Below are 22,737 nucleotides of genomic sequence, written 5' to 3'. Positions count from 1 at the left end.
ATCAAGCTTGGCCATTATATAGCCATACAAAGAACCAAACAAATGTAAAAGAGTAATAATTTTAATCCTGAAATACAAGTGTACATGTTACAGGTTCCTGTTTGTACGTATATCAATCACATTTATACATGTGTCTTACGAGCATTTACCGTACACAGATAATCCCCAACTGTTATAATCTTCTGTATATCTTATATAAACATTTACTGTATACAGATAATCCCCAACTGCTATAATCTTCTGTATATCTTATATAAACATTTACTGTATACAGATAATCCCCAACTGCTATAATCTTCTGTATATCTTATATAAACATTTACTGTATACAGATAATCCCCAACTGTTATAATCTTCTGTATGTCTTATATAAACATTAATTTTACTGTATACAGATAATCCCTAACTGCTATAATCTTCTGTATATCTAATATAAACATTCACTGTATACAGATAATCCCCAACTGTTATAATCTTCTGTATGTCTTATATAAACATTAATTTTACTGTATACAGATAATCCCCAACTGCTATAATCTTCTGTATGTCTAATATAAACATTCACTGTATACAGATAATCCCCAACTGCTATAATCTTCTGTATGTCTAATATAAATATTTACTGTATACAGATAATCCGTAACTGTTATAATCTTCTGTATGTCTAATATAAACATTTACTGTATACCGATAATCCGTAACTGCTATAATCTTCTGTATGTCTATTGTAAATATTTACCGTATACAGATAATCCCCAACTGTTATAATCTTCTGTATGTCTAATATAAACATTTACTGTATACAGATAATCCGTAACTGCTATAATCTTCTGTATGTCTATTGTAAATATTTACCGTATAGAGAGAACCCCCAACTGTTATAATCTTCTGTATGTCTTATAACTGCTACAATTTTTTTTATATTTTTTTTTGCTTTGAAGTTTGACTTTCTTTTTTTTGTATGTTGCTCTTTATTGTATGCCCTTAAAGGCCCCCAATTGCTTTCCATAAATCTGATCTAATCTATTTTATCAAGAGGTTGAGAGCAATATGCTAATGCTGCAGTTTAAGCCATTTTTAATGAGTTATTTTTTCAGTGCATATGTTTTTGGGTTTTTTTGTTTGTTTGTTTGTTTAACGTCCATTCTGTAGGTGAAGTTAAGCTTTTACCCAAAAGACCAGTTGCTCTCACTTCTCACTACTAAACGTTTGGTGAAGGAACCGTCACTACCATCTTGAAATTCGTACGTCTTACGGGACTCGAATCAGCGACTTTCCGGTCACAAAGCAAGCGCTACAAACCCTGGTCTACCTCGTGATTCTCACATCTAACCGACGGGCAGTCGTTGATCAGAAAAGCTTACAAAAAGGCTACATCCCAAAGCTGAGTAATCCTTCGCTTGACACTCGTCACATGAAGTGATAGAGCCTCAGCAGGCCTTGCAGCCATACACTGATATGATAAAACCCAGACTTCCGCCTGTGGTATGAGAATAGGCAACAGAGTACTACCCCCCACCCCGGATGTGTAACCCGCAGGCTATTTCACCAAAGTATAGATGTTACGTACGTGATTGGTCAATTTGCTGAAATTATTTGGAAATGAAAGAATTTCAGACCCCACTTTTTTTTACAACGTTAAGTTCATATACAAATAAAGAACTGTATATTGGTGAATGCCTCCCCCCCCCTACAGTATATTTGATAGCGGTAGCGAATGAGAAGAATGTAATAAGCTTAAAGCTTCAAATGTAACCCTTGTAGCAAAGGATGAGCCATCGTCCCTCCATCCCCAAGTTGTAAAAATTGGCGATGGAGTGGGGGATTGAGGCGGTGTTTGGTAATAAAATCTTCATCCCAGCTACCCCACCGCCCTTACGATTAAACAAAATAAGAGTACAAAGTTCGGGTCAAACCTTTATATCTATTTTGCTTGTCAAGAATTTTAGATGAGACAACTTCGAACAATTTTTCTTTCCGCTGCACCCCCCTCCTTTGGAAAAATGATGTTACTAGCCTGAATTGCATAACAATATACACGTCACGGTGGCGCAGTGGGTAGACCGAAAGATCGTGAGTTCGAGTCTTACTCGTGGCATGGCTGATCGTAAACATAGGTAGTAACATCGTCAGTAACCCATGGGTGCTCTCGTCGATTCATCAGCCATGAGTCAACCCTATGTGACTGTCCCTTCGCCAAACGCTCGACAAGACGTGAGAATCACTGGTCTTTTAGGTATGACCTTAAAACGCAGGTTCTGTGTCTTGACAGGCGTTGGCACTTTTAAGAAACTTTACTGCTAGCGGTAAGCGCAAAGCTGTTGTACATCACTTACAGCTGATGACGTCTCAATATTCGAGAAAAATGCTTGACGTCCCGTTATGGTAAAACAACCAAGCAACCAACCAACCAACCAAACCAACAACCAAAATCCGGTATTATGTTCAAACCATTGAACGACTTACACCAAACCGGATCTCATTCAGAAGACAAATTAGATCACACGGAAATGAATTACATCATACCGGAAGCAGTTTACTGAACAACACATATTACCACTTAGCTGCAGAACTGTAGCTCTCTGAAAACACTATTGAGACAGATCAGATCACTGCCTTTTCCCAGAGAGCTACAATACAATTCTGTAGCTAATTACCACTAAAACGTTTATGTTATGATCTACTAGTATTCAAAACTGCTGTTATATGTTTAAATCTTATCAGAATATATTGTGTTGTTTGTAAAGAATTTGCGGTACTTATTACAGTATATGTACATAAACAAAGGTCCCATAGACTTAACTGCAATACCTGCTGTCGGTCTTCAACTTCGGGTAGGTCTTGTTGTTCGTCAAGCACATAACCGCAAGAAATCTCATTCTGTGGGAAGTCGTTCTTTGGCAATCCGGATGTAAACAAGTCGTACTGGGAAGACTTCCCAGATTCTCCCTCATCCCGTTTTCTCCGAAGGACAGAGAAACGGGTCCAACCAATGGTCAATGTAAGCATAATACGCCTCCGCGGAGGAACTATCCGAGGACGCCGGAAAAGCCTTAGACAGGAAAGATCCGGCTACATGCCCTGGAGGGAACTGACTGGAACTATTCTGATCCCACGCCAGTAGGGGCCAGAGCCAGCCCTGGATTGCAAATCCCTGACTGAAAATGATCTACGTTCTACAATATCTCTCTCAAAGTCCAGCTCCACCCCTTGAGTCCAACCTGGGAACCCAAGAAGTTCTCGGGAGACATAGTTCCAAGACGCCTCGCTGAGGCACTGTAACCACCGGGAACATCTTCACCAGGCCCACATTGATAAGAACCAACAGTTGGAGCTTCAACCACACTGATTTCCTCAGCAATGTTAGTCGACTCGAAGGAGAAATCTTCCCCACTATACAATATGAGCTCCTCTGAATTTGTCCAAGTTCCAGCGTTAGCTGAGGGGCAACATTATCAATTTTCTCTATAAATATGTTGACCTTAGTCCCTGCTTCCATGTGGGGGTCGGCCACAGTACATACATTATTGACTAAGTCTGGCGACAGTACCCATGGTTCGACCTCCAAGGCTGAGCCTTCCGGGATAGACACTTCCTCGTCTGAGGCGTTGTTAATGCTTGCTGCCCTCTCCCCAGCATAATTGTGCGGTACTAATAAGACATCTGAACGCTGCTTGATATCTGGGTTGATAACAAAGTCCCCCAAACTCCCTATCCAAATGACAGGGACATTGGATGACAGACAGCGGGGACCTAGGCACTGTTGGTCAAGGAAATTTGGGCCTCCTGTTTCTCCCGGGACGTCGACTCATCACAGGGACCATCTCCTTGCCCATGGTCATGGTACCAATCTGGAGGTGCAAATGGGCTTTCTGTTGATTCAGAAACTCCACGCCAAGGAACATCTGATCGTGCTGTGGGGCAACATATAAGTTCCCAGGCTAACTATCAAAGAACAAATAATGAATCCCCTCATCCTGGTATTATTCCCTGCTTGTACTAAGGTCACATGTCGCTTAATGGGCAGTTTGGGGTCGACGCGGTTGAGTTAAGGCTTTCCCCATAGAATTTTTAATACCAGTGCTGCACATAAATGTACTTTACCGCACTGGCACATTACACGACGTCACAATGAAAATTACGTCATAACGAAGGTCTTGACGTACATATCTACAGTTCTTTTGTGGTTGGAAATGTCAAAGTGTTTCGTTATTTACCACCGCTGTCAAACGGTAAACTGCAATCGCGTAAAAGTTTCTGTCAAATGGGTTATATTAATTCTTTTTGATATTGAAAAAGTTTCAATTTCTTCTTTATATAACATACATGCTAAAGTACTATCCATATTATATTGTGATCTTGATATCGCCACTAATCTACACGTATAGTTACTTTCACAATGGACTCATTTGCATAAACAGGGTTTCCTTACTTTAAAAAATCATCATTGGCACGACACCCCGAGGTGTTTAAGTGAAAGATGTTTGATTTATGTGACATGTGAACTTCAGTGCAAAAGGAAAGTTAGGGGAACAAGTTCTGGCTTCAACAGAAAATATGTTTTTCAGGCTAGATTCAACTTCATATGTGCAAAAATCGCTGCATCTTGAATATTCAATGCAAAAATTAGACATGTTACAAGTCATAATAAACTTGCTCTCAGCACTTTTCAAATTAAGAAATTAATATGCTTTGAAGTTATATTAACTTCAACTTGCATTGATATCTAGATATCGTGCCAATTCAACGATTTATACATACACGATACGTTTTTATCTTGATATTTGATCACGTGATACAGAGTTGATGTAGAGACTGTCGGTCTGGTGAAAAATGTATAGGAGGTCAATATGCACTTCATGATATATACATATTGTTTTTGTATTAAAAGGTTGTGTTTACAGAATTTGTCACAAATTGATCTGTTTATTAATGCTTTTTCCCCTGACATATTCTATGGCCCTACTTAACACAACTGCGGAGCTCCTCGTAAACCCTAGTGAATAACACACTAACTTCCGCCCCAGCATCCACGACTGTATATAGTCATACTTCTTGAACTACCTCTCGACCATAAACCTGGTGGTCGGACGTATCTGCCTGATTATTACGGGCGAGTCGCAAAGAGATCCTCCCGCATGCCGGTAGCGCAACTCATCTGTCCCGTTCTCTGCACAGGCATCGACCACCTCCATCCCACCTTTCTCCTTGGGCTGCGTCTGTTCCTGTGTCATTACTGGTTCCGGGCATTACCTGGGCGCGGAATCCGCATCCGACTCCTCCTGAACGAGCAAATCCTCCAAATCCTCCGAGGAGTCCTTCCTATTCCCCTGGTTCCCTGCCCCCAAGCCCCTGGTAGAAGTCTCGTACGAGTCCTACTCCCATCCAATGACCTAGTCCTCGGATTCCTCCTCCCCTTAAGATGCCTCCTGGAATCTCACCTGGAGTGTGTCTCTGCTGGAGCGGCACATACAAGAGTGCATGGCTGTGTACTCTTCCAGTCTGACTTTCCTCCTTCCGAGCATCACACGATCCTGACCGGGAAGTGATCTGACATCAGCATCCTCACCTCTCCTTGTGTAGATCCTCCACTGGACAACGACGAACAGGTCTTGGCTCACCGACCCTTTGGCTGTGACGAGCGTGGTTGGGCTTTCTGGCTATCCTTAGGTTTGGGCCTCGTCCCTTGACCTTTGATCGCTTCCATTTCCCCCCGGAGCTCCGGTAGTCCCTCTTAAAATGATTCGCATTTGAAGCACTCTTCCGACTTCTGATTGCCACTTGATCGGAAGTCAATAATGGCGATGGTCTCCGAGGAGAGGGGATCCGCCCTAAGAGTTCCATCTCCAACTCCTTAAGGCACTGTCGCATCTCCTGCCACCCCCTTGTCGGAATATTAAATCTTCCCCAGTGCCACCTGCCTCCCCTCCCTCGTGGGTCTTGAGGATTTAGTTTGCCTTGAATGTTGATAACATTCATTCTATCCACGGCCTCCTTCACTGTCTTGGGCTGGTCATCCAGTACATACAGTCCCACTTCCCTATCCTCAGCCGCATACCATAACCGCGGGATGGCATAGACATGTACATCCGGCACGGACGGGAAAGGATCGGTGATCAAGGTAAGCACTCGATCTGCCCACTGTCGCAATGTCTCGCCAATATCCTACGATGCTGACTGAAAGCTCAACTGATGCATGAAACCCGATGTTGACCCAAAAGGTTTCTCGAACGGCCCAAAGATATTAGCCAGTGAGAGACTGCGGTCTGTTTCTATCAACAGGGTATGATAGTCGCCCGCCATCCCATCCAATGAAAAGCAGACCTGCTTGTGTTGTTCCATTTCAGTCCACTGTTGGCCAGGTGAACGAACTTGTGCAGGAGGAATTCCAGCCAGACTTCCCATCATACCCCATACCCTTGTATTGGGGAATGTTTGTAACCGAGGTCATCGACTACTCGTCTGCAACAGAGTACTGGTGGACCAAAAATGTGGTGCGAAACATTAAAGCTAGCTCCTGGATGTTATGCCCAGGGAATGGTGTGTGCCGTTCTGGTTCACCTAACTCGGCTCGAATGTGGGATACTCTACCCCTAACCCCAACTCAGAAACCATGGTGTCAGGGTAGAGAGAGATACCCTGCTGTTGATAGGGAGGACTCCTCGTGATGGAGTGGGGCAAACGTATGCTAGCATAAGCACCAGACATGGGAGGTATCGTATATTTGGTGTGTGGGGCATTCCACAAGCCAAAGGGTCTTGAAAATGAGGTAAGTAGATGTGTGAAAATAGGGACCCTGTGGCAAACTAAACTGGCCTAAGGCATGAACGAGGGGGTGAGGTCGACCTCCTTGACACTGGGGTGTATGAATACGGGGAGAGGGTATGATATTACGATAGACTCCCGGACCTGAGTACATAACCACCCTCCCCTTGACTGGAGTAGGCCTCACTGGAACATTAGGAATAACTAACACTCCACGGAGGACAAGAAATCCTTCTCTCGCCTATCCCAATCCTTAAACCTTGGAGTGCCATGTCCAGAACATTTCTTGGGTAAATCTGATTCCATTACATTCTCCGGGGAGTCACACCTGCGACGAATATCCCAATATTAAATATTACCCTCCCTAGAACCAAACGTGGAGCCAGTAAGCCGCACTCCCCAGCCTGAGGCAACCCTGAACTTACCCTCCCTCAAACAGGAAGGCAAGGACGGAATGAAAAAGGGTTCGCCACCTCTTGAGGATACCAGGGAGTACACGGGACATTCCACAGGACCACAAGTGTGTCCAAGTGAGGCACAAGCCCAACCCCGACAATGCCTCATCTATAGACATATTAATATCACATATGAATAATGTACAAAAAATGTAATCAAGGAATATCTAAATTGATTCAGTAATTCCAAAAAATATCCCTTTCAATCACGAAAATCGAAATTTATTCGTATGTAGAAACAATCTCAGAACTGACACTACACGCCAATATGGCGACCAAATAACGTGGTGTGGGAAAGCAAAAATATGCAATGACCCACCAAGGTAAGTCTGTGGCCTCGAGTTGGACGCTAATAATGTATCTGTGGTATTCATTACAGTATATTCACATAAACATGGGTCCTGTGGACGCAATTGCTCTACCTGCTGTCGGTCTTCAAATTCGGGTAGGTCCCGCTGTTCGTCTAGCTCATTCCGTTACACCACCGCAATGCCCGAGAGGTTAGAGCGTTCGTCCCGCATGCGGAAGGTCCGGGGTTCGAATCCCGGCCGCGACAGACCTAAGTCGTTAAAACAGGCAATGACTGTTCCATCGCCAAACCCTCGGCATCAAGTGTGAATGTCACGGGTCCTCGGAGATGACCTTAAAAACGGATGTCCCGTGTCACAGTAGGTGTGGCGGGCTAAAAAACTCTCACTGCTCAATGGCTGTAAGCCGAGTATAGGTCTAGAGAAGCCCTTCACCGGTCTTGGAGACGTCTTCATATGAGTAAAAAATTATCGATCGAGACGTTAAGCAAGATACAATAAATCAATCATTCCATAACCGCGGGAAATCTCGTTCTGCCGGAAGTCGCTCTTAGGCAATTCAGGTGTTCTGGGGAAGATTCCCAGACACTACGTTTTTTTGAATTTTTTGCTTTATGTCAGTAAATGTGTCAATAGGCTACAGTGGTGGATAGCTAAAGGGGGTACAGGGTTGAACACCCAACCACATCCCCCAGTTGAACGTTTTAACTAAAAAGATCATGTTTGCCATTTTGGAGTCTTCATCACCCTGTTTGAACGAAAAAGGTACAGATTTCGGTCGCAACACACACCCCTTCGAAATTTTTCGGGATCCGCCCCTGGACTAGAGTACTTTCCTTTCGGTGCTGAGAATAGCTGCAGAACTATAGAGATCTGTCCCAGTATTTTCTCAGAAAGCTACAGTTCTGCAGCTAAACTGGGAAGAGCTCGGTGCGGTTGCCCTCAGTCGTTGGCACATTGAAAGATTGTACACTTATATTTTGATAAAAACAATTTCGGATCATTACTCTAATCCTACTTAATCGTGTTTAATAATCAGTTTGTCTAGAAGAGACCTTTTTAATAAACAGTTAATCGGCATTGCATTTTAAATCAAAGATTAACTATAACGTTAGTACTGACGGGAAAATACCGCAACATTAATATAAAGGACAAGGACACAGCCCCGGATTGTAGATCACCAGCAGGAGTGTCGAATCATGGAATATAGCAATCCATATCGCATGATATTACTCACAGTGTGTGGTAAGTAGGAGACAGAGAGAGAGAGGGGTCATCTTTCAATGATAAAGTACAATTTAATGGTGCTGTCGTAAGCCATAGAGCTTAAGGCCATTTTTTACTAAAGAACTTACTACTAAGGCCAAAATATTATTTTGCAATTCATGTTTTTCCTTACGTTGAATATTTAGATTGCGATTTTGATGTTAATAAGAAAAATATAGTTATGCAATTTATATAGGTATAACTTTAAAAAATTAATTAAGTTGATGAGTTTTCGAACTATTCTAATATTTTAGTCTTGGTCGCAAGTTCTGTGTAAAGCAGGACCCAGGACTGCGCAAAGACTCGATTCCAGAATTAAATTGGTTTTCCAAGAGTGCCCATTTCAACCCGTATTTCCCTATCTTTTTCCATTATTTTCCAACAGCTTACTGTGTGACTGTGACTTTAGTCCAGGGTCAGCCGGTGTATTCTATAGCTCTGGAGAGCCAGCTTAGAGAAGAGATATTCACAAATTACTCTGCCCTCCAAAGACCCGCAAAGATTGTTAATGTGAAAGTTGATCTCACTCTTCTCACCGTCAACGATCTGGTAAGTTTTCAAGCACAAACACATGTACATAGACAAACCTGGGAAGACCTAGTATTTCGAAAAAAAAATGATGATACACTGTTTATGAGGAAATATAGCTGACATGTATATGCATGTATGTAGGCATGTATACTCAGTGGGGAGGGGGGGGGGGGGGCGTCCCGGTCCCCATTTTTGACTACGTTTACTTCCCAGATTCAAGCAAGTTTTAAGAAATGAAATCCTGTACAAAAATACTTTGAGCCTTGAGGCAAAGTAAGATGCCCGCTATCCCATCGGTTTAGGATTTTGAGGTTCTGTGAAAATAACATCTGGTGAATTTTAGACAAGTGATATTGTCCAGCCCCCCCCCCCCCCCCCCCCCACACACACACAAATGTTGCTACGTGCCTGTGTATGTAAGCAAAAATTCACATAACGCATATATAGAGCAAGGTACACCCCCAAAGAATAACGAACACACAAGATAGATGTCAGAGTTACAGGTGTTTAATGCATGCTGAGTGTGGACTAGAACCAAAACTTCCATCAATCGAATTAAAGCAAATGTTGGATCAGAATTATAGTGTTGTTATCATACAAACCAACTCTCCACTGAAAACATTGATCTTATTTATTTAACACCTTCCTTCTTCCGAGAGAAATTCATCCTCTCAACACAAAACTGATTTTATATCTGCGACAAGGTACTATCAAAAGAACCAACTGTAGTCTGTACATCTACACTTGATCATTAGTGAACGATGGAAATTAAGTAGCTAGAAATTAAAACTTAGTTGAACTTCTTACCCTTAATTATCATGGCAATTGTCATCAGAAGTCTACTATTAATTGACTCTAATAAGGCACTATTAATATAATTAGTGTGATCAGAAGACTGTTATCAATTATCATGATTATTGTGATGAGACGACTATTATCAATTATCATGATTATTGTGATGAGACGATTATTATCAATTATCATGATTATTGTGATCAGAAGACTATTATTAATTATCATGATAAATGTACTCCTGATTAGTGTAATTAAAAGACTATTGTTAATTATCATGACACCTGTAATTAAAAGACTACTATTAATTATCATGACACGTGTAATTAAATGACTACTATTAATTATCATGACACGTGTAATTAAATGACTACTATTAATTATCATGACACGTGTAATTAAATGACTACTATTAATTATCATGACACGTGTAATTAAAAGACTACTATTAATTATCATGACACGTGTAATTAAATGACTACTATTAATTATCATGACACGTGTAATTAAATGACTACTATTAATTATCATGACACGTGTAATTAAATGACTACTATTAATTATCATGACACGTGTAATTAAAAGACTACTATTAATTATCATGACACGTGTAATTAAATGACTACTATTAATTATCATGACACGTGTAATTCAAAGACTATTCTTAATTATCATGATAAGTGTAATTAAAAGACTACTATTAATTATCATGACAAGTGTAATTAAAAGACTACTATTAATTATCATGACACGTGTAATTAAAAGACTACTATTAATTATCATGACAAGTGTAATTAAAAGACTACTATTAATTATCATGACAAGTGTGAGCAGAAGACTATGTACAGTATATCATTGATTCTTTTCTTTCGTTTCTACAGAGCATTAAGTACCAAACTTTGTCAGTGTCGGCCCTGCTGACATTGGTAAGTACCAGACTTTGTCAGGGTCAGCCCTGCTGACATTGGTAAGTACCAGACTTTGTCAGTGTCGGCCCTGCTGACATTGGTAAGTACCAGACTATGTCAGTGTCGGCCCTGCTGACATTGGTAAGTACCAGACTATGTCAGTGTCGGCCCTGCTGACATTGGTAAGTACCAGACTTTGTCAGGGTCAGCCCTGCTGACATTGGTAAGTACCAGACTTTGTCAGTGTCGGCCCTGCTGACATTGGTAAGTACCAGACTTTGTCAGTGTCGGCCCTGCTGACATTGGTAAGTACCAGACTTTGTCAGTGTCGGCCCTGCTGACATTGGTAAGTACCAGACTTTGTCAGGGTCAGCCCTGCTGACATTGGTAAGTACCAGACTTTGTCAGGGTCAGCCCTGCTGACATTGGTAAGTACCAGACTTTGTCAGTGTCGGCCCTGCTGACATTGGTAAGTACCAGACTTTGTCAGGGTCAGCCCTGCTGACATTGGTAAGTACCAGACTTTGTCAGGGTCAGCCCTGCTGACATTGGTAAGTACCAGACTTTGTCAGGGTCAGCCCTGCTGACATTGGTAAGTACCAGACTTTGTCAGTGTCGGCCCTGATGACATTGGTAAGTACCAGACTTTGTCAGGGTCGGCCCTGCTGACATTGGTAAGTACCAGACTTTGTCAGGGTCAGCCCTGCTGACATTGGTAACTACCAGACTTTGTCAGTGTCGGCCCTGCTGACAGTGGTAAGTACCAGACTTTGTCAGTGTCGGCCCTGCTGACATTGGTAAGTACCAGATTTTGTCAGGGTCAGCCCTGCTGACATTGGTAAGTACCAGACTTTGTCAGTGTCGGCCCTGCTGACATTGGTAAGTACCAGACTTTGTCAGTGTCGGCCCTGCTGACATTGGTAAGTACCAGACTTTGTCAGTGTTGGCCTTGCTGACATTGGTAAGTACCAGACTTTGTCAGTGTCGGCCCTGCTGACATTGGTAAGTACCAGACTTTGTCAGTGTCGGCCCTGCTGACATTGGTAAGTACCAGACTATGTCAGGGTCGGCCCTGCTGACATTGGTAAGTACCAGACTTTGTCAGGGTCAGCCCTGCTGACATTGGTAAGTACCAGACTTTGTCAGTGTCGGCCCTGCTGACATTAGTAAGTACCAGACTTTGTCAGTGTCGGCCCTGCTGACATTGGTAAGTACCAGACTTTGTCAGTGTCGGCCCTGCTAACATTGGTAAGCACCAGACTTTGTCAGTGTCGGCCCTGCTGACATTGGTAAGTACCAGACTTTGTCAGTGTCGGCCCTGCTGACATTGGTAAGTACCAGACTTTGTCAGGGTCAGCCCTTCTGACATTGGTAAGTACCAGACTTTGTCAGGGTCAGCCCTGCTGACATTGGTAAGTACCAGACTTTGTCAGTGTCGGCCCTGCTGACATTGGTAAGTACCAGACTTTGTCAGGGTCAGCCCTGCTGACATTGGTAAGTACCAGACTTTGTCAGGGTCGGCCTTGCTGACATTGGTAAGTACCAGACTTTGTCAGTGTCGGCCCTGCTGACATTGGTAAGTACCAGACTTTGTCAGGGTCGGCCTTGCTGACATTGGTAAGTACCAGACTTTGTCAGTGTCGGCCCTGCTGACATTGGTAAGTACCAGACTTTGTCAGGGTCAGCCCTTCTGACATTGGTAAGTACCAGACTTTGTCAGGGTCAGCCCTGCTGACATTGGTAAGTACCAGACTTTGTCAGTGTCGGCCCTGCTGACATTGGTAAGTACCAGACTTTGTCAGGGTCAGCCCTGCTGACATTGGTAAGTACCAGACTTTGTCAGGGTCGGCCTTGCTGACATTGGTAAGTACCAGACTTTGTCAGTGTCGGCCCTGCTGACATTGGTAAGTACCAGACTTTGTCAGGGTCGGCCTTGCTGACATTGGTAAGTACCAGACTTTGTCAGTGTCGGCCCTGCTGACATTGGTAAGTACCAGACTTTGTCAGGGTCGGCCTTGCTGACATTGGTAAGTACCAGACTTTGTCAGTGTCGGCCCTGCTGACATTGGTAAGTACCAGACTTTGTCAGGGTCAGCCCTTCTGACATTGGTAAGTACCAGACTTTGTCAGGGTCAGCCCTGCTGACATTGGTAAGTACCAGACTTTGTCAGTGTCGGCCCTGCTGACATTGGTAAGTACCAGACTTTGTCAGGGTCAGCCCTGCTGACATTGGTAAGTACCAGACTTTGTCAGGGTCGGCCTTGCTGACATTGGTAAGTACCAGACTTTGTCAGTGTCGGCCCTGCTGACATTGGTAAGTACCAGACTTTGTCAGGGTCGGCCTTGCTGACATTGGTAAGTACCAGACTTTGTCAGTGTCGGCCCTGCTGACATTGGTAAGTACCAGACTTTGTCAGGGTCAGTCCTTCTGACATTGGTAAGTACCAGACTTTGTCAGGGTCAGCCCTGCTGACATTGGTAAGTACCAGACTTTGTCAGTGTCGGCCCTGCTGACATTGGTAAGTACCAGACTTTGTCAGGGTCAGCCCTGCTGACATTGGTAAGTACCAGACTTTGTCAGGGTCGGCCTTGCTGACATTGGTAAGTACCAGACTTTGTCAGTGTCGGCCCTGCTGACATTGGTAAGTACCAGACTTTGTCAGGGTCGGCCTTGCTGACATTGGTAAGTACCAGACTTTGTCAGGGTCGGCCTTGCTGACATTGGTAAGTACCAGACTTTGTCAGGGTCGGCCTTGCTGACATTGGTAAGTACCAGACTTTGTAAGTGCCAGTGTTATAGAGCCAGACTTCCCCCCCCCATAGTGAGACCCCCCCCCCCCCCGGAAGTCTGGCTTTAGAGTGAGCCTTCCCCCAGGGGGGAAGGTTCACTCTAGAGCAAGACTTCCCCCCAGAGCCAGCCTTCCCCCCGCGGAAGCCTTGCTCTAGAGTGAGTCTTCCCCCTGTGGAAGCCTCGCTCTAGAGTGAGCCTCCCCCCAGCAGACGTGCTATAGAATAAACCTTACCCCCAGGGGGAAGACTCACTCTAGAGCCATAACACCCTCTTGAAGTCTTGCTCTAGAGGGATACCCCCGCTTTCATCCCCTCCTATGCAAACTATGAAATAAATTTTAGTTTATCGGCAGGGAATTACTTACCTCTCTACCTACCTACCTACCTACCTACCTACCTATACCTATCTACCTACCTACATGTACCTACCTACTTTTAAAAAAAACGTTTTATTTTTGTATTTTCAACACATGTATACATACAAACATTCAAACTGTAATCTACACTCGCTCATTCACACTTGTAATTACTCTGTGCACCTTCTGTATCAACAATAACAGTGAATTGTATATATGATATATACATGTATAATATATACATACACACATAAATATATATACACACATAAACATACATATATACACATACACATTCAAAGATAAAGGTAATTGTTTTATTTTTCATATAAATGTATTATGATTTTCAACAAACTACTTGTCCATTATATTATCATACAATGCCCATTTACCAAGTATTTTGGATTTGCTATGAAATACATTTTGACAGTATTTTTCTAAATTTCTATAGTATTTAAATGTGCTTTTTTGCTAACAAAAGAAGAAAATTTTCCAAACAACTTCCATCAATATTGCCTAGTAACACACTTCTTTTTGTGATTTTATAACCTTTGACAAATGCATTGTACCATTTCACAAAATCTCTCCAGAAGGCAGATACATACACCCAGTGATAAAAAATATGAGTGTCTGTTTCTCTTTCACTTTTGCAAAATGAACACAAGTCATTATCTACAAGTTTAAGTTTGCGAAGGAAAGAGTTTGTAGCTACAGTGTATATAACACATAAGAATACGGTATTGAAAATAAATTAATTTTGTTTCTTTTGTGCATAAAGATGCATTCATATAATGAAATTCCAAACTTTTTCTGAAATAGTTTCACTGAGATAAGTTTCCCACTTCTCTCTTTTGAGTTGTGGGGCTATGAACTCCTTTTCCTTCAAAACTTGATATAAAATTTAACATAAGAACTAGAGTTCATTTTCTGTACAATACACTGATTTGGACTCAACAATTCATGATGCATTTTGAATTGTTTTTAAAATCAGCAATTCGTCTTTTAATTTCAATCCCAAGGTGTAATAACTTGCATTCCCAAAGAAGAAAAAGATAGACGCTATACAAAAAATTGGCGACCAATATCATTATTAATGTTGATTGTAAAATTGGTTTTAGTGTCATAGCAAATCGTTTAAAGAAAGTACTAACAAGTATCATAGGTGACTCTCAGAAGGGTTTTATAAAGGGACGGTTTATTGGTGAAAGCACTCGTTTTTTGTATGATTTGATTGACTATCTAAAAAGGAAAATCAGCCAGGATTGTTATTATTATTAGATTTTGAAAAAGCGTTTGATTCATTGGGATGGGATTTTATTGTAAAGGCACTCACGTCCTTCAATTTTGGGGAATATATTGTAAAATGGTTTCTTACTCTATACACCTCTATTACCAGTTGTATAATTAACAATGGAAACTTATATAAATTCTTCAGTCTTGAACGAGTCTGTAGACAAGGAGATCCATTGGCACCATATATCTTTATTATTACAGTAGAATTGTTGGCACTTAAAGAAAATCGAAATAGTAAGGGTGTAACTGTGACTGGAAAATAAAATAAATTAGGCCAGTATGCGGATGACTCTTTTTTAACGTTAGATGGCAGCGAAAAATCACATAGAGAATCTATGAGAGTTATTGATATGTTTAGAATGATTTCTGGACTACGTTTAAATATTTCAAAATCACAAGCAATTTGGTTGGGGAGCAAATCAGGTTCCGCGGAAACTTTGTGTAATGATCTGAAAATAAAATGGGGAAATAGCAATTTTGAGCTCCTCGAAATAGTATTTACAAAACATCTGGAAGACATGACTTTATGTAATTCTCAATCTAAAATCAATGCCATTGAAAATTGCTAGATTTGTGGACTAAACGGGATTTAACTCCAATAGGTAAAATCACAATTATCAAAACTTTAGCACTCCCAAAACTCATACACTTATTTTCAGCATTGCCTGACCCACCTAAACAAGTACTGGAAGGGTTGAATAAAATATTTTTTTTAATTTATTTGGGGATGTAAGGTAGAAAAGTTGAAAAGATATACAATTGTGGTAATTATGATGAAGAAGGACTAAATATGGTACATTTGGCATCTTATATATCTTATATTAAGCTGAAATGGGTCAAAAGGTACCATGCTGATAATGAGGGTATATGGCAACATATGTTGCAAGTATTTTAAATCTTAGAAATGTGGATTTCATTTTTCCTGAATTTGTAAATCATATTGACAATGTGTTTTGGAAAGATGTGTTTAAAGCTCTATCAAGAGTTAAAGAAAGCTCTCTTTCTGTTACAGATTATTTGAATTTAGATATAAGAAACTTTGTTGATGTTAAATAATGGAATTTTAATACAAATTGGGTTGACAGAGACATTAAGACCTTGAATGACTTAGTTTTGCAGAATGAAACATTCAAATACTTTACTGATGTAAAAGATGTGGTTGGTACAAAGAACTTATTGAGCTATTATTGTCTTATTTCAAAAGTACCCTACCTACCAACTTACCTACCTCTCTACCTGAAGTTGTACACGTTTAAAAGCATAACCGATATTTGTACGCAGATGAGAAGAAACATAAATTCGAAATTTCCTCATTTCATTTTTCAAACTTTTAAAACTAAATACGGCATAGATATTGTGTGGGTCAAAGTTCAAGGTCTATGGGTCAAACAAAATGGCTTATCAATTCCAATGTGTTTTATTCACCGTTTTCTTCTCTTGAGTTTGATGAACGGCTTCAGCAAAATCATTTAATGCCCTGCTGAAAAAGGTCCTGGTATCTAAACAATCTCTATAAAGTGATAGTAGTTTACCAGGAATAAATGGAGGGGGAAGTCCTGCTATGGGGGGAAGTCTGACTCTACAACTAGTGACAGAGTAGGTCTTCCCACGGGGAAGTCTGGCTCTAGAGTGAGACTTCCCCGGGGGTTCTCCTGCTCTAGAGTGAGCATTCCACCAGGGGGAGGCTCACTCTAGAGCCAGGCTTCCGAGGGAAGGCTCACTCTAGAGCCAGGCTTCCGGGGGGAAGTCTCATTATGTGGGAAGGCTCACTCTACAACACCGGCCCTGCTGATATGGGTAAGTACCTCGTTATTGTAATAGGCAATTTCACTGTTATATGAATTGTGCATGTAATTAAGGGTAACGTTGAAAATTTTCACCCCGAGAAAACCATTGTCCACCTCAACTACATGCAATATTTGTTTTATTATACTGAATGTTATATAACCAACAAAGCGTCTGTTGGGATTTGATCAATCACTGTCATGCGATATTTCGTATATTGATGCAGGTATTCGCGTTGAATACAAACCCTCAAACGACATCAATATTAATCAATATTAATAATAATATCATCCGTTGTCAATATGTGGGTGGGTGGATGTGTGTGTTTGTGTGCTGAGAAATGGAAAGATCTCCATTTATTCATATACTGTTGATTCCCCTCAAGATTTATGACTATTCTAAAATATATATATATATATATATATATATATATATATATATATAAAAATAATAATAATAAAAAAAAAAAAATACCAATAATTGTTCTGACATATAAATGACACAGGGTCTATTTGTCTACGGAAAGATATTTTGAAATGTGTTTTATGTGGAGTATGTATGTACTTATTTATAAAATAAGTGTACATGTATTATGTGGAATATGTACTGATATATTAGTGTTTTATGTGTAGTATGTACTTATATATGCGGGTATTATGTGGAGTATGTACTGATATATTAGTGTTTTATGTGGAGTATGTACCTATATATTACAGAGCTGGATTGATGACCGTTTGGCTTGGCTGTCCGGCAGATCACAGGACTACACCAGCATCTTATACATGTATGACACCGAGAAAAATGTCTGGAAACCTACAATCTACGTGGAAAATTCGTAAGTTAATGGAAATCCACAATATTAGTGGAAAACCCGTAAGTTACTAGAAATCCATATATAGATTTCATAATCTTAGTGGAAAACCCGTAAGTTACCGAAAATCCGTGATCTTAGTGGAGAACTCGTAAGTTACTAAAAATCTACAATCTTAGTGGAAAATTCATTAGTCATATACTGGAAATCAACGATCTACGTGGAAAACTCATAAAATTTTAAGTTAATGGAAATCCACAATCTACGTGGAAAACTCGTAAGTTCATGAAAATCCACAATCGTTGTGGAAATTGGTAAGTTATTGAAGATTCACATAATTAGTGGAAAACTCGCAAGTTACTGAAAATTCAAAATCTTAGTAGAAAATTCGTAAATTACGGGAAATTCACAATATAAATGTATGTCGAAGCGTCGTCAGAGATTGTCAAAAAAACATATCGGACAAGACAGCCAATCAAGACTTGTAAACACAGATTCTGCATGCGTTATCACGACCTCACATTGAATACGGGACGTTTCCTAAGCGCACTCATTAATTTTCTGATCATTTATTAGGTAAATACGTTACAATATGTCGCAGATCGGATGTTTGTGTGGAATATTGAAAAAATCGACGTTTAAGTCGCCAACTATGATTATTTTGTCGGAAATTATCCGGCTTTGTCTATAGACCACAGGAAGTTCATCCAAAATGTATTGTCAGTGTGTGTGTGTGTGTGTGGGGGGGATAAATACAACAAAGAAGGTAATTGCAGGTATTAATTTGACTTCAAGCCATATACATTCTATACCGGCGGGCTCAAATTCAGTATATCTGCGGACATGAAGGATATCAGATATGTAAATCATAACGCCACCCCCGAAACAATTTCTGTCTTTACGAAAAATAGTTTTGAAACCATCTATTGTAACCCTGTCATTCAGTAAATTGTTATCTAGATGAGTTTCAGTGAAACACAAAATGTCAAAGTCATGTACTATTGTATTAAGATGAGCTATTTTGTTTCTGATACTTCTAATATTTGAGTGTAATATGTCAAGGACGTTGTCTACAGTTGGTCGAGGATTGACCTCGATATCACCTGAGACCAGTAAAATAAATGTGAAAAATTGTAGATAAAAATTAATTAGGACTGCATTATCCCTAATACATATTACGCCGTGTACTATGAGGCTGACAAGTGATTTAAGTTTTAAGTATAAAGTTCTGAGATTGATGCGAAATGTAGCGGATTTAGATAAACATCTGCATGAAACATACATGTAAAAAGAGCCGATTGTAGCGCGATGTTGTTCGATAAAATTACCCATTGTCAAGCTTTTTATGTTTGCAAACAACAAAAAAGGGAAATAGGCTGCAATCGAGACAAAAATTAGACGTTATGTGGAAGAAATGTATGGGTACTTCGGTACATGTAGTATGACAATTGATCATATTTTGACCATGTATGATATAAGGAAAAATTACAACAAAACAAAACACGTTTATAGAAACAATACCAAAAAAAAATGGAAAAAAGCAAAATACCAAGCAGTGAAAAAAGAACTTGGTTCTAGAGTTGATTTCTTGCAGTGAATTAGTTGCTCTTGTGTTGTAGTTGTGACCTTGATTTCTCAGAGACTGAATTATATTGTTTAGGTAATTGGGAGTCATGTTATGGTATATCTTGTGGAGTTGAATAAGTCGATGATTTTCTCTACGCTTTGACGATGGATCCCATCCCGTTTCTGTATTACTTGAACATGTGACTATAAATCATATATAAAATGTTTAAGCCGCCCTGTCCAACCAGACTTGTATATCATTAAATATGAAGGCTTTATATCAAAAGGAAACTCCAATCACACTCAAGTACTAATTAAAATCAAGATCTAATTTGATTGAGGAAATTCGGCGTACATGGACTAGCATCAGGCCTGTCTATATATGTTAACATCAAATGTAATCAAACAAAACTTCTTAGATATGTAGTTATATAGGTAATAACCAAAGTAATTGGAAAATGCATGGGACGTTTCGCACCGCTAATAGGGACGAACTGTCCTAGTGCGAATCGTCTCAGTACGAAACGTCTTTTGGTGCGAAACATCCCGTTACCCTCACATTTAGTCTTACATAATACATTTTCAGTAAGTCAAAGTAATTATCATACTAGTACAGTATCCAATAATGAAAATCCAATTGAGCAGTCATTATAAATACTTAGTGATGGTATTTTACAGAGTGGTGGATCTCTCTGTGATCACAGATCCTAACACCCCCATGAGAATGGACCAAAGAGGAGAGATACGATGGAGTACTTCCGCTATTTACATAGTCAGCTGTGAATCTGAAATTATGTATTATCCTCTAGATCAGCAGACATGTGAAGTCAAATTGACCACGGCTGGCTACACTGCATTGGACATTAATCTTATCTTCGATCCAACCCCTGTCACTTTAGCCTTTTACGCCGAAAATGGAGAGTGGGAGCTTTTAACTGTCCAGGGTATCAAACCTACTGATAAAGTTCTTGGAGGAGCCTCTCATTCGAAAGTGCTTTTCCGCATAAGCATGCGCAGACGACCGTTATTTCACATTATGAATACTATGTTTCCGGTTGTGCTGATGGCTTTCCTTATTCCAATGGCTTTTAAACTTAACGTGGAGTCTGGAGAGAAGATGGGATATTCTCTGACAGTTCTTCTGGCCTATGCTGTCTACTTATCCATGATATCAGAAAACATTCCAAGCACATCTGTATCCATATGCTTTCTGTGTAAGTACACAAAAAGAAAACCATCCATTAAAAATTCCCTCCATTTTGATTACTCATGTTTCTATATTGTACTTTTATATTGTAATATTTTGCTGTTTTAGCTATTTACTTAGCGACAACACTGGTCCTGTCGACGTTGTCCGTTTTATTCGTCATTGTTGTCATCAACGTCCACCATTCTCCCGAGGAAGAGCCAATGTCTCCTAAACTTCAAGCGTTTGGATTCAAATTGGAAAAAGTTTTATGTAGAAAAAAGAATGATGCATCAACACAACCAGTAAAAGTGGCACCCACTCCAAACGATTGCCTTGACAAACCAGACACGATGCTGAAGGACAACTACATGTGTGAGGAAGAGGATATGACGTGGATTAGACTATCCCGTTTGCTTGATCAATTCTTTTTCGTTACATTCATGATAGTAATAACTTTTTCCACATTGGTTTTTACTGCTTTAACGTCTCTAAAACTTCTCACATATTAAATGTACATGTACTTAGATAATGGAAAGCATACCCAACATCTTTTTAACAATTTCTATAATGTCGATCCCTATAATTGGAATTGGAAGGAAAACTATTTCTTTTGCATTAGATCTACTTCATTGTATTCTAAGTCGTCTAGATTTACAGTTGTGTGATATTGAGAATTCATCAGGGTGATACAAATAAACTACACCATATGTGTACCTGAATGAAGGAAAGTGGCAGGTTATATATACAATGTAGAACTCGGTCGTGATCGGTCTTTTCGTCTTTGAATTATGGGAATGTAAAAGTGCAGGACTACGTCACATTTATTGAAAGTGATTTAATGTGGAGAGTTTGACATTAGAGATTTACAAAGCACTCTAGCGTGTTTACATTCTCTATTGCATAGAAAGACAAATAAACGTCTGACGGTGTATTGTGGTAGTAATCGAGTTTGTGTCTCTTTCGGTAACAATGTTTTCACATTTGCTTCTTGAGAGCTTTCAAGCGTCATGGGAATGTATCATGAATAAGTTTACGAGACTAAAGACGACTTCACTACTGAAGGTACATGTATGATATCACAAAAATGACCATCTGATTTTTTCATTAATGTCATTTCCAGTCTAACACTTTTTCTCGTGAATTGGGTCAGTCCAAACTTTTAGGAAATAACAAATGTCAATGTCTTCCTTCTTTTTCTAATAATAATAATAATGTACATATCGTATGAACATAGACCAATGGAATAAATTTACATAACATTTGCATTGGAGTTTTGTTTTAATAATTTTCATGTGCGTCTTATTCGCATGGCATCGGTAGTTCTCTTGAAATGAATTTTTAATTAATTTCACTCGGAAACAATGCCCGGCATATGCCATCAATATTATGTAATAAAGCTTCTATTCTGATTTAACTTTGGGAAAACCATACTTTTCTCCATTACCATGTTTGTTACAAAAATCAACAGACTCCAGATTATTTATATAAAAATAAACACCATGTGTAGAATGCGCGCATTTACAAGGTATTCATAGGAGACAGTGGTGCAACTGCACCTAACCTTTTGAAAATTTACATGGCGATGAAATCCCTTACTTTGGATAAAAATCCTTAAATTCCCGCCTTTCCAAAAAGTGGCTGAATTTGTATTATCAATTACCCGGTGTTGTAGAGTAGCATTCTCCCTGAAAAGTTGGCTATCTAGTAGTTTTCCCTGAGTCAATCAGGTTTTCAATCAATTAATACCGTGAATTGAATATATTTGCATGTACAAAAGTGTCTATTTTCGATTAAGAAAAATAAATGTTATATTTTCTTTTTCACTTTTGTCCTCCACTTCTAGCGAAAAGCGGAAGATATTTAATTGAAACTGTCTGTACGTCCGTCTCTCTGTAACACTTAGATCCGGATGTCGTCTTTAA

The 22,737-nt window shown here is 40.0% G+C and overlaps 1 protein-coding gene across 1 annotated transcript; it reads left to right on the top strand.

The window, feature by feature from the left end:
* The first annotated feature begins 7,530 nt into the window (after positions 1–7,530).
* Positions 7,531–22,023, top strand: LOC125656395 (neuronal acetylcholine receptor subunit beta-4-like). Its single transcript, XM_048887000.2, has 6 exons — positions 7,531–7,543; positions 9,180–9,343; positions 10,999–11,043; positions 17,966–18,084; positions 20,305–20,840; positions 20,942–22,023. Exons 1-6 carry the CDS (start codon positions 7,531–7,533, stop codon positions 21,322–21,324), a joined length of 1,260 nt encoding a protein of 419 aa, XP_048742957.2. The 3' UTR covers positions 21,325–22,023.
* Positions 22,024–22,737: the final 714 nt, after the last annotated feature.

The sequence above is a fragment of the Ostrea edulis genome, chromosome 7 (genome assembly GCF_947568905.1).
Source record: "Ostrea edulis chromosome 7, xbOstEdul1.1, whole genome shotgun sequence".
Lineage (NCBI taxonomy): Eukaryota > Metazoa > Mollusca > Bivalvia > Ostreida > Ostreidae > Ostrea > Ostrea edulis.
Note: the sequence above shows the minus strand (reverse complement) of the source record. Positions and strands in the feature narration are given on the sequence as shown.